The 16725-nt window shown below is 42.9% G+C and overlaps 1 protein-coding gene across 3 annotated transcripts in view; it reads left to right on the top strand.

The window, feature by feature from the left end:
• MAGI2 (membrane associated guanylate kinase, WW and PDZ domain containing 2) overlaps positions 1-16725 on the top strand; it is a 977993-nt gene that overhangs the window by 713966 nt on the left and 247302 nt on the right. For all 3 annotated transcript variants that reach the window (XM_084811512.1, XM_084811513.1, XM_084811511.1), the window contains one exon: positions 11025-11082. In XM_084811512.1, coding sequence (XP_084667638.1) covers positions 11025-11082 — 58 coding nt within the window. The remainder of the gene's footprint in view (positions 1-11024; positions 11083-16725) is intronic.

Below are 16725 nucleotides of genomic sequence, written 5' to 3'. Positions count from 1 at the left end.
ACCACCACATTGAAGTTGAAAGGAAACACACCCAGATGGGAGTGAAGTCAGGACTTTCAGCTGTAATTCAAGGGGTTTGACAAAAGTGGGGCACTAACCATTCAGAAAGTACAGCCAGCCAGACACACACACCCATCATTGGTGGCTCATAAGTAATGGAACAAACCAACATAATTTCAAACTTCAGGATCACCTTTAATACCTGGATGAAAATCCTTTGCAGTCAATGACTGCCTGAAGTCTGAAACCCATGGACATGACCAAATGCTGGGTTTCCTCCATCAAGATGCTTTGCTAGGCCTTTACTGCAGCTGACTTCAGCTGCTACTTGTTTGTGGGTCTTTCTGCCTTCAGTCTTGTCTTCAGTAAGTGAAAAGCATGCTCTGTTGGGTTGAGATCAGGTGACTGACTTCGCCATTGAAGAACATCCCACTTCTTTGCCTGCTTGATTGGTCATGGGGTACCCAGGAAACAGGCCACACCTGGCCATGCAGCTGCTTGTCAGCCATTTGTTCCATTACTTATGAGCCACCAACGATGGGAGTGTGTGTATGCCACTGGCTGTACTTCCTGAATGGTTAGTGCCCCACTTTTGTCACACCCCTTGATTACAGCTGAAAGTCATGACTTCGCTCCCATCTGGGTGTGTTTCCATTCAACTTCAATGTGGTGGTGTACAGAGGCCAACTGCCAAAACAGTTATCCTTGTTCCAATATTTCTGGCCCTGACTGTATATGGTGCATGAAGGAGTTTGCGTGCGCATATGTTCCTGCCAAGTGTGATTGTACTGGATTCCACATGGTTGTTTTCAGAGTGCCTTTCTACCTTTCATCTTGAGATTGCAGAGTAATCATACCTATAGGCAGGGGTGCAGAACAGTGGCAGGGGGCTGAATTGCCCCCCACCAGATTCCCCATAACCCAGCTGATGTCAGTGGGAATGAGCATGCACACTGACATCCCTGCCAAGTCCATTTTGCCTTTCTCCATGCTTCTCCCAGCTCCAGCGAAGCCCTGAGTGGGTTTGCGCCATGCTCAGTGCACAGAGACAACACACACTGTGCAAAGCAACACTTGGCCAGTGTTGGGAAGAGTGGCCGTTCCTCCCAGCATTGGCTGAGTCCTGAGTGGCCACACATTCCCCATCCCTGACATATAACATTCAAACAGGACCTCTCAAAACTTCTCATGCCACATATTCATGACAAAGCCATTCAGCCTCACCAAGACACATGGTTCATAGCTGAAAGGTGATTACTTTATTGCAATTGCTTTTGAAACTGTGTTCCCTGTGGTTCCTGGAAGCTAGAGCAATTACTCAAGGAGAAGATCAATAATGCAGACAAGCTTATCTGAAATACAGCTTGTCCTCCATTATCATTTCCCCCTGCAATGTATAGGTGCAGGAGAGTGTTGGTGTGTTCCAGACTAAACTCTGAGTTCACGCATGGCGTCAGGCACAAGAGGCCTGGGTAGTTCCCCATATGAACTGAGTGTCTACCCTAGAATATGTCCTCTGTTAAATTCTTTGCTATGCACCGTAGTTTCATGGCAGATACGTCTATGTATAAAGAGTCCCTTGAAGGCAGAAACTTTGAAAACCACTGTGTTGTAGTGTAAAACATTATTGGAAGCTAACATCATAATTCACTTGATCAGACCGTGATTTAACACAAGAAAATACTTTTAAGTTGAGTAAGATCATTGAGTAAAACAATTGTACTATGCTGGATTTATACAATGGTTTTAGTCAAAGTTTTACAGCCCAAAATATGCCCTTGAAATATTTGGAAAAACAAAATACAATGCAAATAATTTCAATCAATAGGGTTTTGATATGTTTATTTCTATCTCTCCCACATACCTCAGACATAATCTCCATGCTAATGCTTAAGACAACAGGGGAATATGAATTAATGACACTTAATTAAAAATACAGTTAGATCTTTTTATAATAATTTTATTTTTATCCTCTACAGAATAAAAGTGTCATTTAGTAAAGGATCTTATTACTTTTGCTATTGTTCCAAAGTGGCATATTAATTGGACCCACCGTTTGCAGAATGCCCTTGTATCACTGTGAATGCAAACAAAATGTGTCACTTTTCGATTAAGACCAGATGCCTCTTTGTTCTGAAGGCTTCCTTTTCTGATGATGCTGTCAGAAGAAATGCATTTAAAGACAGAAAAAACGAGTTAGTTTTGGCAGATGGCATTACAATTCAAATAAAGGAAAATAAGCTTCGAAATGCATGCATACTTCCTTGTCGTTCAAATGCATGGGGATTGTTCAACATAATTTCTAAACTCGGAATGACTCAGTCCAAGTGCCTTCATAAATATAACCATTGTTGTCCTCTCATGATGCTGATGAATACATTATGACTGCTAGTTGTTGTCTGACAGCAGTAACATGCAACTGAAATAACTCTTACATATTGTGAAACAAACAAAGCACATTTCAGTGTGTGTGTGTGTGTGTGTGTGTGTGTGTAATGATCTGCAGTAAAATAATTATGTATTGATGAAAATATTTTACTCTACAAAAGCTTAATGGGATGGGGGATACAACTGGTACAATTGTACCAGACTTTATTAGGTGGGAAGGAAAGGTTATTGAGCCCTTAAAGCCTGCAGGAAGTATACGGACATGGGACTTCTAAAACCCAGCTTCTTCCTCAACTCTAGCTAAGTCTGTGCTAAATGGCACCCACCCATCTTTCCCTTAAAGTGAACTACTGGTTTTTCACCTCCGCTCAGTGGAGGCTGGTGGCTTCGATGTCAGTGTGGTGGTGAATGTGCTCCAGAATTCAAATTTGTTTTGCACCTTGGATAGCTCCTTTCGAGTTCTGACAGGTTCTGACTGAAACCTGGAGCGGATTCACCACCCCACTAGCATCAGAGACCCCAACCTCCACTGCTTCTGTTGTGTTTTAAAATTATTGTTATTATTTTACCCTGTGGCTGATGGGACAATGCCTGCTCAGCACATTTTAGAATATTTGGTATATATGCCAATTCATTTTAAGCTGGAATTAGCTCTTGGAGCAACTCTGGATCCAAGTTCTACTGCTGCAGCCAGATCCGACCTTCTTTTGGTCCCAGTCCAGCCCTTCAGGGTTCTCCTGACCCTGCCCCCCCCCCAAAAAAAACACTGTTTGGTGGTTTCCTGGCTTTTGTGCAGATTTCCCCCATTCTAAAAGGTTGACATGCTTCTCCTAAGGCTTAGTTACTGGGAGTGAGAAGTTTACGCTACAGTACACTAGGCTGGGGGGAGGTATTTTTGGCCCCACCCGTGCCCACCAGTGGAATGTGGTCCCCAAGAGTTTCCCTGAAATTGAATCCAGACCTTAGGCTGAAAGAGGTTCCCCAGCCCTGTGCTAGAGCTTGACAGGCTCCACTGCAGCTAGTAGTAGGAACCAGAAAAGGGGTTAGAGACAACAAGTAATAACTTTAAGTCAAGGCTACAGCAGCTTTGGCAAGGAGGCTGGGTGTCTCCTCAGGCATCTACTCTTGTAGTTTGTGGCTTTAGAGACTTGGACTATTCTGGTTCTTGGGCCTGTTTTGTAGTTTTAATCCCAGATATAATACTACAGGACTGTGGTCAAATTTATGTTAGCAGCCCTAGAGACAGAGCCTACCCAGGAGGGTATTGGTTCCTCCTATGCAGGAGGAATTGGTGGGTATCCTGATCCATCACAACAATTCTGTTAATAAATGTGTAGCTACACATCACCCATCCCTCAGTACTCAGTTTTCATTCACTGTCCAGGGGCAACGTGAGCCCTGTTTAGGCATTATGCCTTAATAGGTAACATGTATAAGAGGCACAGAGCTGGAGATGCTGGCCGTGTGGCAATGGCCCCCACCTGCTCACCCCAACTTCTAAGTCCCCAACCACCTTCCCATGTTGAGTGGGGAGGTCTACAGTGGGCTTCTACTTGCATTTGGTGAAATGCGAGTAGACCCCTTTGGGTGATCAGAAACCCTTGTATAATTTTAATGCACCTTCCTTCTCACAAGTGAGGTGCAGTGTTTGGCTTTCTAGCTAGATAATGCTTTCTTATTTAAGAGTTTATATGTGTAGACAAATTTCATGGCCCAGAATTTTAATTTACCTGCTTTACTTAGAATTCTTGACAAAGAATACAGGGTGATTTAGATAAAAGCTGCAATCCTATATCCACTTACCTGGCAGTAAACCCCATTTAACTCACTGGCATTTACTTCTGAGTGTGTGTGTGTGTGTGTGTGTAGAGAGAGGGAGAGGGAGAATGTGGATAGTCAATGGATTAGAAGTTCATTGCGGCAACCTGGTGTGAGAAAGGTTTTTTAAAACAAGTTCCACAATAGGGTATCATATTATCGAGTATTATGTATCGCTAACCATACACTGACCAGAGTTTTCTTTTGAACATACCAGATGTTACAGTTCTGCACATAAAATGGTGTGATGGGATTTGATCACACAATGGACCCATTTGCACATAACACTGACAAATTGGTGGTTAATTAACCCACAGTTTTCCAGGTCATGAACAGATGACGTGCATGCCACTCTCGCTTTGCATAATCAACCTCTGATGATGTGCAAACTAGGACACTATGGGTTATTTGTGGGTTAAACAACCCAAAGTTAGCATGACCTGGCAAATCATGGTTAATTAACCCACAATTTGCCCCAGTTACATGAGAACCGGGTCAATGGTGGTAAGACAGTATTTTAAAAATGGGAGTGGTTCTACCTAGTGAACTGCCCTTTTTACACTGCATGTTGTATTCATCCATGCTACATCAAAGGGCAGGTCTACAACTGAGATACTGCTTCCTGGTACATGTACTCCAGACAAACATGAAATTTTATGCATTAATCACACATTGCATCATATGTCCTTTTTCAGACTCAGAAATTTTTCTCCATGTCAGGAAACTTAATGTCTGAGGAAGCCTTAAGGGAGCAATTCAAATGACCGCTTCAATTACTGCAGTCCTATTGAAATCAACATAATATTACTAGTGTAAATTCCAATGTAATCACGCTTTAAAGTTTTTAGAATATATTGATTTAAAATTAGTTCAGAATCCTTAAGGGGAAAAAACACATAGCATTGTTGACTACAATATGAAATTTTAGGATAGTGAGGAAATAGAAATCAATGGAGATATTTCCAAAGCAAATACAAGTTTTTTAAAAAATGTGGAACTGATTGGAAACTTGTGAGATGGGAATCTAATTTGCAAAACACTATCTTTCCTCATGAACAACTACTCTGGTTAATTTGGCTGCAAAACGAATGAAGACTCTTCTTGTGTACCTGGACTGGTGTGGGGTTATGGTGGGGAAATCTTTGGTAAACCATGGCACTGTTTGGTTGTTTCAGATGGATCTTCTTGTATTTCTTTGTTATAGGGGTTGTGCATTGTATCTCATCCTAGTTGTGCCCAGATGAGATTTTCAATGTCTGGGCACATGGGTTTGGAGAAGCTTCTTGTGTGTTTTGTTTACTCCATTCATGCAAGCTCTCTCTTCCCAATTTTCCCCAATTCCCATCTCCCAGTCCACCCACACACCCCAAATTCCATCCCATGCCATTCTGATAGGTCCATTGACACTGAGGAGCAGCTTTTCAGAGATTGTAGTGTGACAGAGTGGGCAGAAAACCCCTATCGCATGAGCAGACTTCCACTCACATAACACTGGATCCAGCCCCATATTTTTTGTAATACACTTCTTTTCATTCTGCAGAAAACTGTAAGAATTGCTTTTTTGCTGTGCAAAATGCATATTTTCAGTTCTGTGTTTTATTTAGTGGCTAAAACATTGAGGAAATCATTTCCTGCTGTGTAAATGGCTTTTGCATTTTATTTGAGCAATTCTAGAAGATAAAAAGAAATATCTAAAATGGATAGTAATATTTTTAGTCAAGTCTAATTTGGATATAATATGTAGTTGTCAAACCAAATAAACCCCAGATATCACCACTGAACTTATTAAAGCTGAAAGGCATTTATAGGATAAATATGCTTCATACGAGCATGTGTCATTTCTACTATGCAAGGAAAAAGCATACATAAGAGAATATGAATGAAGTGAATTGGTTTTTATTGCAGACACTGGACTTGAGGCATAAAAATCTTTCTCTGACTTCAGAGTCCCTTGAATAAGGCATGCACTGAAGAAAATAGGAGGGGGAAATTGTTTGATCAATCTGAAATTATTGCATTGTTGTTCTATGCAAGAAATGTGCCGTAGAATCCCTAATCTATAATAAGTCAGATGTAGATTTGTACTTCTATACGCAAGCCATCCTGGTGCCCTGATGAGTAATTGTGCCCATCTCCTGAGCTACCAGGTTGCATCTGCCTCCATGTTCTCCCTGGAGTACCCCTGTTAGAATAAACTGCGCCATTTTGTATTTCATATTTATCATCCTCCAAGGAGTCCAGCACATACAGTATTAATTCAGGGGACTGCCACATGGCATCCTCACAACAGCCCTGTGAGGTAGGTTGTGCTGAGAGACTGTGACCTGCAGAAAGGCACCCAATGTGTTTTTTGCCTCATAGCTGAGAAGAGATGTGAAGCTGAAGAACTGTTCATATTAGACAATGAAGATGCTTTCTTCATCCTCAGAGACACTGTCCGCAATAAGCATTTTACAGATGAGGCTGTGAACCATTCCATGGAGTTAAAATGTTAGAACTGCCTGGATTTAGTGCCTCTCAGCCTTAATAAAAGCTGAGGTCCTTCTTGCCAATTGCATATATTTCATATACCAATATCACTGAAAGAAGACAAGCACCTCATAGAAGAAGACCCCTTTCACTTCAGTGTTATTTACATTGGCTTGTCATTTTGTATCACATATGTATTACATTCATCCTGCCTTTCTTCCCAGGAATTCAAGGCGGTGTATGTGATTCTGTCCTCCAATTTTATGTACACAACAACCCTGTGAGGTAGTTTAGGCTGAAAGAGTATCTCTAGGTGACCCTGTGAGCTTTATGGCTGAGTGGGGATTTGAACTTGGGTATTCCCAGTCAAAGTCTGGCACACCACCAGGGCTGGCCCAAGGCAATTTGCTGCCTGAAGCTCAGCAGCAAATGCCACCACCGCCACCACCGCACACACACACCCAATTCAAGGTGCATGGTACCTAAAGCCAGCCCAGTTATTTTGGCACATGAGGCAGGAAATCCCATAAAACGTCTCCCCATCCTTAGCAATAAAAGTACAATAATAACAAAGTAACAGTTTGCTGCCCTTTCATGACACCCCACATCTCCTGCCTGAGGCAGCCAGTTCACTCTGCCTAATGGTAGGGTCAGCTTTACACATCACTACACCACACTGGGTGTCCCTCCCTGAAAATCTACTCTGGCTCGAAGGGGTGGGCCTCTGTGGGTGCGTGCATACACAATTTTTCTGATGCTCAGCAGTAAATCAAAGAAACGATAGAAAATGCAGCACCTACATTCCACATTTGGAAAATGCCTACCTTGCTTTTCTTCGAAACATAAAAGCGGTGCTCGTTTTGTAATCTTTTGATTTCATTGTAGAGACAGCAATGTTGCCATCATTTAATGATAGGAAAAAAATTAATTACAAGTTGCCTTAAAGCAAACATAGCAGACAAGTCTTCAAACACCAGCTCTGCGGTAAAACTGTGCTGTGCAAACCTTATCTTGCAACCTTCAGCTACCGGTCCAGAGTCTGAGCTCTACTAACTCATTTTACTGGTCTGCATGGAATTTTAATTAAATACAGTTCACATTTTGCAACATGGATAGGGAAAATAAAATTAAAACATACCCTTACGAAGAATTTCTATGGCTTCTTATGATCCACAACAGTAATACTAAAGTTTAATCTTTTTCAAACCCACAACTGGAATGGATGCAATATAGTTAGCGATTCTACCCATGCTTTTAAAAATGTGGGTCCTTCGTTATACTCCCAATTCATTAAATTTTTATAGACTTTTACATTAAAAAATGGGAGTTTCCAGACTTCCGGTCAGAGCCAGTGTCACCTTGGTGGCGTTCTACGGAGTCTCCGCGGGACACTATCTCAAACTGCTTTTAAAAAGTTGAAAAACCTTAAAAGGTTGAAAAACCTAAAATGGTGTTTAGGGCATTTTATGTACATTGCCCTGAAATCCTTTTTTGCAATGAGAGCACAATTTATCATTTTTTAAAACAAAGAAACAAGCTTCCTTTTGTCCCAGTGGCATAATCACATATCTATCACAATCGAATTGGCGATATAAGGACTTCACTGTTGCTAGGAAGAAGAAGCAACATTCAGACACAAAAAGGTGACAAAACTGCAACCATTCAGGGTTAAGAAGGTCCTCCCAATGGAGTGTGGCTGCCGCTGGCTGGATGCCAGATTTGGGGGTGCCCAAATGTATGTTGGCAGAGTGGTGCACCTCCTTTCTGTAGCTCTCACCCTGTAAAAGAAGTCCCCTCCAAAAAATCTCTTGACAGAGGGGATGCATTTTGCAGGGGAGAAAGTGTTCACAAAATGCCACCATCACCACCCCATTTTGACTATCATATCTACACAAGATTTTGAATAATGATCCCGTTAAAAATACGGGAGGGGAGTTTTTTCCCTTAAGGGCTTGTTTTTATTATTTCAATGACTAAATTTGCTGAAATGTGATATTGTCAATACTGTGATATCGTGTATTAAATCATTCATGGATAATTAAAGGCGTAAATAAAAATGTGCACTCACCGAATATAACTGGGAGCTCTCAATTTGTTTGAAATGATTCTCCTGCCTTGGGAATGGAGGCAGAAATGCTACCAGGATTAAATAAGTAATGTCTAAGACATAATGTTGCCATGAATGCCACAATTTTTATTACAGTCAGGGTCCAGTGGAACTGCTTTACTAGCAACATACAGTTGAGTTTCTGCTTTTTCCAGAGGTGTTTTTTTTTTTTTTTAAGTTCTAGTTCTTGCGTTAGGGAAGAAAAACGTTCAAAGGTGAACTTTCAAAGGTGCCCGCTACATGTCTGAGGCTAGCACACTGTCGGAGGTTGGGCTTTCACTGGCCGGCAACCGAAATGCCTTCCTTATTTGCAAAGTGTAGAAAAACCAGCTGAATCACTGTCCGCGACCTGCACCATAAGCAAGGAGCTCAAAAGGGAGCTGCTGCTAAGCCAGCAAAGGTCCAGAGGAGACTGAAGGCTTTCTATGTACACCTCCTCTTCCTGTGTCTCTCCTGGTTCATTGCTCACAGCTGAGTTGTTTTCCCCCTACTCAGGAGACTCTTTCTCCTGTGTAGCTCTCTCCTCCTGAGTAGAGCCCTGGCGGGAGAGCCTTCTGGCAGCTCCTCTGGCAATTCTGAGTTTCCTACTAGATCGACTGCCACCTTTGCTCTGGGGACCTGCGGCAGGGTGGACGGGGGGAGGAAGGAGAGTTATAGATCAAGGCAGGGCTAAGTTAGGATTGGGTCAAAGGAGTTATGGGGGGGGCGCGCAGTGAGGCATATCTGTAACTGAGCTCTGCAGGCCGCCTTTGGTCTGCTGCAGGCACCTCCAGATCTCCGGTGGGACTGGAGGAGGGTGGGGTTGCAGAATCCCATCCCTCTTCCTTTGAATAGTTCTCTCCAGGGTCTGGGTCGGGCTGGATCTTGACTATCACTCACTTCCTGGTCGTTCTTGCCCTGTCACCCGCCTCATCCTTGCATTCATGAAGAGGGTGTGTTTAAACGGGATCTGAGCATGTGAAGTCAAGTTTCCATAGGTCCGATCAGCACAATCAGTCATCTCAAAACGCAGCAGGAAAGCAAACGCTCCTCGTGTGGTGCTCAGATATCAGTTCTGCGATACAGCAGATTAACAGCTGGCCGCCTTGGGTAGGAAGCTTTCAGTGTTGTCTCCACTGACTGGCAGCAGCTCTTCGGAACTGTAGACAGGAGTCTTCCCCAACCCTACTGGCCCGTGCCAGGGATCGTGCGCAAAGCACCTGCTCTGCCACTCAACTACTTACTCCCTTGGCTCCAGTATCCCTGACTGCCCTCTTCCACCGTTGCACTACTTTGCAATGACGTCAGAGTGCCTAGCCTGTTGTGGATGGCGTGTTTTCTAATAAACAGTCCCCACTTGGGCTGATAAGTTCACAGTAAAGTTACCTTCATGCAATTTGTGTAATAATAGGCATAATACACTGGCTTTTTCTGATTGTAAAAGTTTAACAGGAAACCCGTGCAATTAGTGCTCCTACTGTTGATGCTAAGTTAAAAAATAAATGATTTAGCAATACATAATTCATTACATAGAAAAGTTGTAGGTTTTTATGGCTGGTATCATTATAGCTGTCTAAAGGAAAACCTGCAGTTCTTAAAACCGCATACTCTGGTTCAGCCCAGTGATTGTAATCCTCCTTCAGTAAGTAGCTTGTGCTGTCGGTAGCTCTGTTTATGTTATTTATTTATTATATTTTATTTTTAATCTGTCCAGTAACAAAGCTTCTCTGGGCAGATTACATAAAAATAATAAAATACAATACAATGTATAGTAACATAGAACATTGTCTTTAAACTGAATTGTGAATACTGTTCTTGTAGGGATCATGGTGATGTGTTTCTTACAGTATCTATGTGGCAGATAATCAATTTTCTTAGTCTTTGTCATCTATCGCAAATAGAGTTTCTTGTGTGGAAAAGACCCTCCCTAATTTCCCTGGACAATAATATCACAATGATATGCTACTATATCTGGCAGAGATAACTGCACAGTAAGAGAAACTAGAATGTATTCTTTTTAGACGATTACCCTGCATGTTCTTGCCACTTTTTTATAAGAACTGTATATGGCTTAAATAAATAAATCAATACATGCCAAAGCTACTTGCAACTGCCGTGGAATATGTCTAAAATTTGGCATTGGTTTTGAGCATTATATTTGTTATGCAGTTGCCATGCTTGATAACAATGCTCTTTCATTATTGTTAGAAACCTTGGCATCCTGTGCTGTATTGACTGAGAGGCATTACTCTTTGTTTTTCAGAGCTACCATATGGCTGGGAGAAAATTGATGATCCCATTTATGGCACTTATTATGTTGAGTAAGTTTCCAAGTCCATTATTAATTGACTATTAATCTTGCATAAACTGTTGTTAATGTTCCATGCAGTGCTTCAGCTTAAGGTGCGCGCCCCACTGCTTTTCCTCTGCACCTTGAAATGTGTGAGGAAATAGAAGGCCCAATAAAAGGTAGCTGCCTACTTCTAATGTGAGATTCAGAGAAGTTGGGATCCCCATGGGAAAGTGACATACGCCATCCAACTTGCTCTGTGCCCCATCACAGACTACAAGCAGCAGCTATCTGTCTGTGGACAATAGATTTCCACTGAACAGCTCTGAAGCTATTCAACCAATTTCTACTTCAGGTTTTATTCAAAAACCCATAGCATGTTGAAAGTGGGTTGGATCCAATGGAGTCATTCCCCCAGTTGAATGGATTTCCCCTCCCCCCTACAGCCCCATGCATGCCCTCCAAATCTGCTCTTGTTGGGTTGGGGGACCCTCTGTAACAGACGGGGGACAGTCATAGGGCACTGCAGAGGAGAGAATGGGCATGTCTCATGGAGCAAGCAGACTTCCCATTGTGCCAGCAAACATCTGCTCATGCAATATTGTATCCAAGCCAATAATTCCTTGGCTTAATGCATGTAACAAAAGTTATCCGTGGATCTTAAAATTCCAATGCTACAGTGCCCTAGGAACCCCTTCAAACTCACCTTCCTAGCTGAAAGCTGATGCCCCCTGTGACATCACAGTAGCTAACAAACAAACAAACAAAAACGCATGACAGAAAGGCACCAATGCAGTGAACAACCAGGGGACAATCAGTTCTCAGAAGTGCCTGCATTTATTAAGGCCCAACATGTTTCAGAAAACACTTTTCCTGACTCAGGGGCATTTGGCAACCTGCAAAATGAAACTCGTTAGCTCTCTCATTACAGAATCAAAAATGGTTTGATTCTTTAATAAGAGACCTAAGGAGATTAAGGAGCTCTTTCATTACTGAATCAAAAAGTTTTTGATTCTGTAATTAGATCCCTAAGGAGCTTACTTTTGCAGGTTGCCAAATGCCCCTGAGGAAGGAAATGCATTGGGCTGTAATGAATTCAGGCACTTCAGGGAACTGGTTTTCCCAAGGTCATTTATCGCGGTAGCTAAGCTGATAGCAGCCAGTAGGTGACCTGATATAGCTGCCTGTCAAAGCCACAGAATATTGGAAGGACTGTCTCCTCCTTCCAATGAATACTGCATTCATCAGTTCCAAAAAATCATTAGCACATTTCAAAAACTCAAGTCATGCAAAACTTGTATCATTTTAGCTGATGCAAAAAGTGAATATGAAAAGTAAATTAAGTAGTCCAGTCTCCTCTAGAGCTCCATACCTTGATCAGGCATACTTGTTTCTCCTTCCCCTGCCAATAACTCCACTGCTGCTCTCCACAGAATATTCTCCAATATTTCAAAGGTGAAGGAAATCATTCCAGAATGCGGGGACCTCTTTCCTGACAAGTTATGCGAAGTTTAAGTTAAAAGTTTCAATTTTATGAAAGGTGCAGTGATGCCAGAAAAGATTGAATATGGCATTCTTAACAGGGACCTTATTGGGACATGAAATATCTGTGCCTGAAAGTATCAGCACAGCACAGCAACCTGTTTGGTCCCCATTGAAAACAGGCTTTTTGAAGCTATTTATAGATTCCAGCAAATACAAGAGAACATTCAGGGGCAAAGTTATTCAGCTTTGTGGAAATAAATATCTTATATCTAGATTTATCATTCTAGTGAGAAGGCAGCCACATATTCACTTCAAAAGCGGCATCTGGAAAGTAGGAATTATCTCTCCCAAGATTACTCTTCACTCTAGAGGGACACCGGTGGAGGCTGGTAGCGCCGATGTCAAGGGGGCAGTGAATTCGCTCTGGGTTTCAGTCAGAACCAGCCAGAAGTCTAAAGGAGTTGTCCAAGGTGCTGAATCTAGTTTTGGGATGTAGATCAGCACCTTGGATATCTCCTTTAGAGTTCTGGCTGGTTCTAACTGAAACCCAGAATGGATTCACAGCCCCACTGAAATCGGAGCCACCAGACTCTACTGATGGAAACATTCTCTCCGTTTCCTTAAATATGATGTTAAGCCATGCCCTAGACCACACAACACTTAATTCACTTTTTAAAAAACCTTTAAAAGACAAAGCCCATAATCTTCCATTTAACAAGAAGTGAATAGTTTTGAATATTGGATTTGGATGCTGGAATTGGATATTAACAGGCCCCTCCTCCCCATATGATCTAAAACCTCTTGTTTGGGCCTGACCATCTTTTAACTCTTTGTTGACTCTTGTGTGAAGGCTGAATATAATACTGTCCTGCATTAGTGCTGTCAAATTCCCAGTTCTGAAGATCCCCCCGCCCCAATTCTTTGTAGGTTTCTAAATGAAATGGAATGTGACTCTAGGCAATGAAATGTGTGTGCACAAAGAACAAAAATAACGTAGGTCTGTTGTGGTGCAATCACAATGGGTTTCTTCTATACTTAGTCGTACTTAGAGTAGGCCCAATGAAATCAATGGGACTTAAATTAGTCATGACTAACCTCACTACCACTGATGCCATCAGTCCTCAAGGAGGCAGTGATAAGACCAATCTTAAAGAAGCCCTCCTTGGATCCCCAAGTCTTGAACAACTTTCGCCGAGTCTCAAATCTGCCATTTGGGGGCAAGGTGATTGAACGGGCAGTGGCGATGCAGTTGAAGGCACACTTGGAAGAAGCCTATTATCTAGATCAATTTCAATCGGGTTTCAGGCATGGGCATGGGACAGAAACGGCCTTGGTTGCCTTGGTGGATGATATCAGGAGGACTTCGGATGGATGTGAATGCTCCTTCCTTGTTCTCCTTGACCTCTCAGCGGCTTTTGATACCGTTGACCATGGTATCCTCCTGGACCGCCTGGAGGAGTTGGGCATTGGAGACATCGTGTTACGGTGGTTCTAGTCCTTCCTTTCCAGCAGGTACTGGAGGGTAGCACTGGGAGAGGAGGTTTCAGACCCGTGACCGCTCACTTGTGAGGTGCCACAGGGTTTCATCCTCTCCCCGATGCTATTTAACATCTACATGAAGCCACTGGGGGCTATCATCAGGAGGTTTGGGGTGCGGTGTCATCAATATGTGGATGACACGCAGCTCTACCTCTCATTTAAATCTTCACCAAGGTTGGCCGTAGAATCCCTGTCCAAATGTCTGGAGACGGTGAGTGGCTGGATGGGGAGGAATAAGCTGAAGCTGAACCCTGACAAGACCGAGGTACTTTTGGTGGGAGACAAGAGGAGGTTGGGGGATGTTGACCTGGTGTTGAATGGGGTACGGCTACCCTTGAAAGACCAGTTCTGCAGCGTGGGGGTCATTTTAGACTCCCAGCTGTCCATGGAAGCTCAGGTGTCAGCTGTGAGCCAGACAGCGCTGTGCCAACTGCATCTGATACAGCAGCTGCGCCCCTTCCTTCCCGACCATCTGCTCCCATTGGTGGTACATGCCCTGGTCTCCTCTCATCTAGACTACTGTAATGTGCTCTACATGGGGTTACCCTTGAAGACAGTTCAGAAGCTGCAGCTGGTACAGAACGCGGCGGCTCACCTGATTAAAGGCAGCCACCAGCGTGATCACATCAGTCCGGCTCTGAAGGAGTTGCACTGGCTACCAGTTGTTTTCTGGGCCAAATTCAAAGTGTTGGTTTTGACTTTCAAAACCCTATATGGTTCTGGCCCAGCCTATCTCAAGGAGCACTTCCAGCAACACCAGATGGGCCGCTCAGCAAGATCAGCCTCAGATGGCCTTCTCTCTGTCCCATCAGCCAGGACAGCTACGCTGGTGAGGACAAGGGACCGGGCCTTCTCTGTGGTGGCCCCCACTCTATGGAACTCCCTCCCTAGGGAACTCCACCATGCCCCCTCTTTAATGAGCTTCTGCCACGCATTGAAACGTGATTGTTCAGGCAGGCATTTGGGGTGGGTTAGGGTATTTTTAGAAATACAATGTTTTAATGTGTGATTTTACTGTTTTAAACTGTTTGTACTGTTATACATTGCCCAGAGTGGCCAGGTGACTGGCCAGATGGGTGATTAAGAAATTTAATAAATAAATAAAATTTCAATTCATCAACTCTAAATATGACCAAATCTAAATTTAACACATGCCACTGTGCAGTTCCACATTCTCCTTTTAAAAAGCCCTGAATATAATCTCATGTATTAGGAAAAAACATGTTTGCCCAATAATGGGATGTGATAACAAATGCCCTTGTAAGCTCCTGTTCCATTCAGTCCTGTTTCTCCTCCTCCGGTTTCTCCTTGGTTAAGGGAGCAATCCTATGTGGATAGGTGGCCAATCCCAAACTCGGAGGTGACCACCTATCCAATGTGACCGCCTATCCCCAAGGAGATCTTCTCCTCCTCGCTCCCGCTGCCCTACATTCGTGGCTAAACATGTCTAGCCATAGGACTTCAGAGTGGGGTGGGAGGCCAGACAATGCATAGGAAGCGTCATACCAGCACTTCCACACTCCCCGCCGCCCCCCGTCCCTGGGAACACCCCCTTTTGCCCCGCTCCATGCTTCTTTTCCAAGCACAGAGCTTGAAGACAATCCGTGCTACCTCTAAGGCGGCAGGGGTGAGGAGGCAGTTTTCTGGGAACCGAACAATCCTATGGCCATCTAGCCGCTGTCTAGCAGCCATAGGATTGTGCCCTAAATAAATTTCTCAGTTGTTCATAATCCGGCTAATGCCTGCAAAGGAGAAGAATAAAATATAACCTTTTACTGTATCTGATTCCACTTTAGATTTGTTTTACCTTGCTGAGAAGTGCAAGAGTTTAAATTTCATGTGAGCTGAAATTTTTATACACTCCTTCCCATGGCAATTACAGTGGAAAATGATGCTTTTAATATTTTCCTAACAGCATTCATGTTTTTAGAAAGATTTATGTGTATGTGCCATCAAGCATGCTCTGTGTGCAAATAGGGAGTAATGATAAATTGCTTCCATAAATAGAGAAAATTAATTATCTTACCTCAGTGAGTCTGTATTTCAAATCTGCAAGCAATAAAAGAGAACGAAATACAAGGCGATCCTCCATTTCATACCCTTTATGTAGTCACACACACAAGAAATTTGGGAGTCTATATAGGAAGTATAATAAAATGACACTGTCTGGAAACAAATTATCATAAGGGAGAAATCTAAGTAGAAGAGGGCTTTGACAGAAAATCTCAAACACATATCACAAGAGTGTCTGTCTTAGGGTGAAGACAGGTATAGCATTTGTAGAACATGGAACACAGGTTTAGAAGTGTTCTCACCCAATTAAATCGAAATATACCTTTTTCTCCCATGAGTTAATAACTGGGGGCAGGGGGACATTTTGTAGCTTTTCAGAGCGTCACAGACTGACAGTGGAATCCTTTGTGTATCTACTCAGAAGCAAGTCCTACTAGTGTTAGTGGGATTTGCTCCCTAGTAATGGTGCATGCACAGGATTGCAAAGGGTGAAAAGGTAGGTGTGAACAGCACCGACTGGCTAGCAGTTGTGATGTCACCAACACAACCACACCATAATTCCTGGAGCAGTTTTGCAACTGTTGCTCATTGGAGGGAGAACAGTTGATAAACTGAACATATTAATAGATTAGTTGGC

Source organism: Heloderma suspectum, chromosome 7, assembly GCF_057233095.1.
Source record: "Heloderma suspectum isolate Gila_16-S chromosome 7, 16-S_ref, whole genome shotgun sequence".
In the NCBI taxonomy this organism is placed as follows: Eukaryota; Metazoa; Chordata; class Lepidosauria; order Squamata; family Helodermatidae; genus Heloderma; species Heloderma suspectum.
Note: the sequence above shows the minus strand (reverse complement) of the source record. Positions and strands in the feature narration are given on the sequence as shown.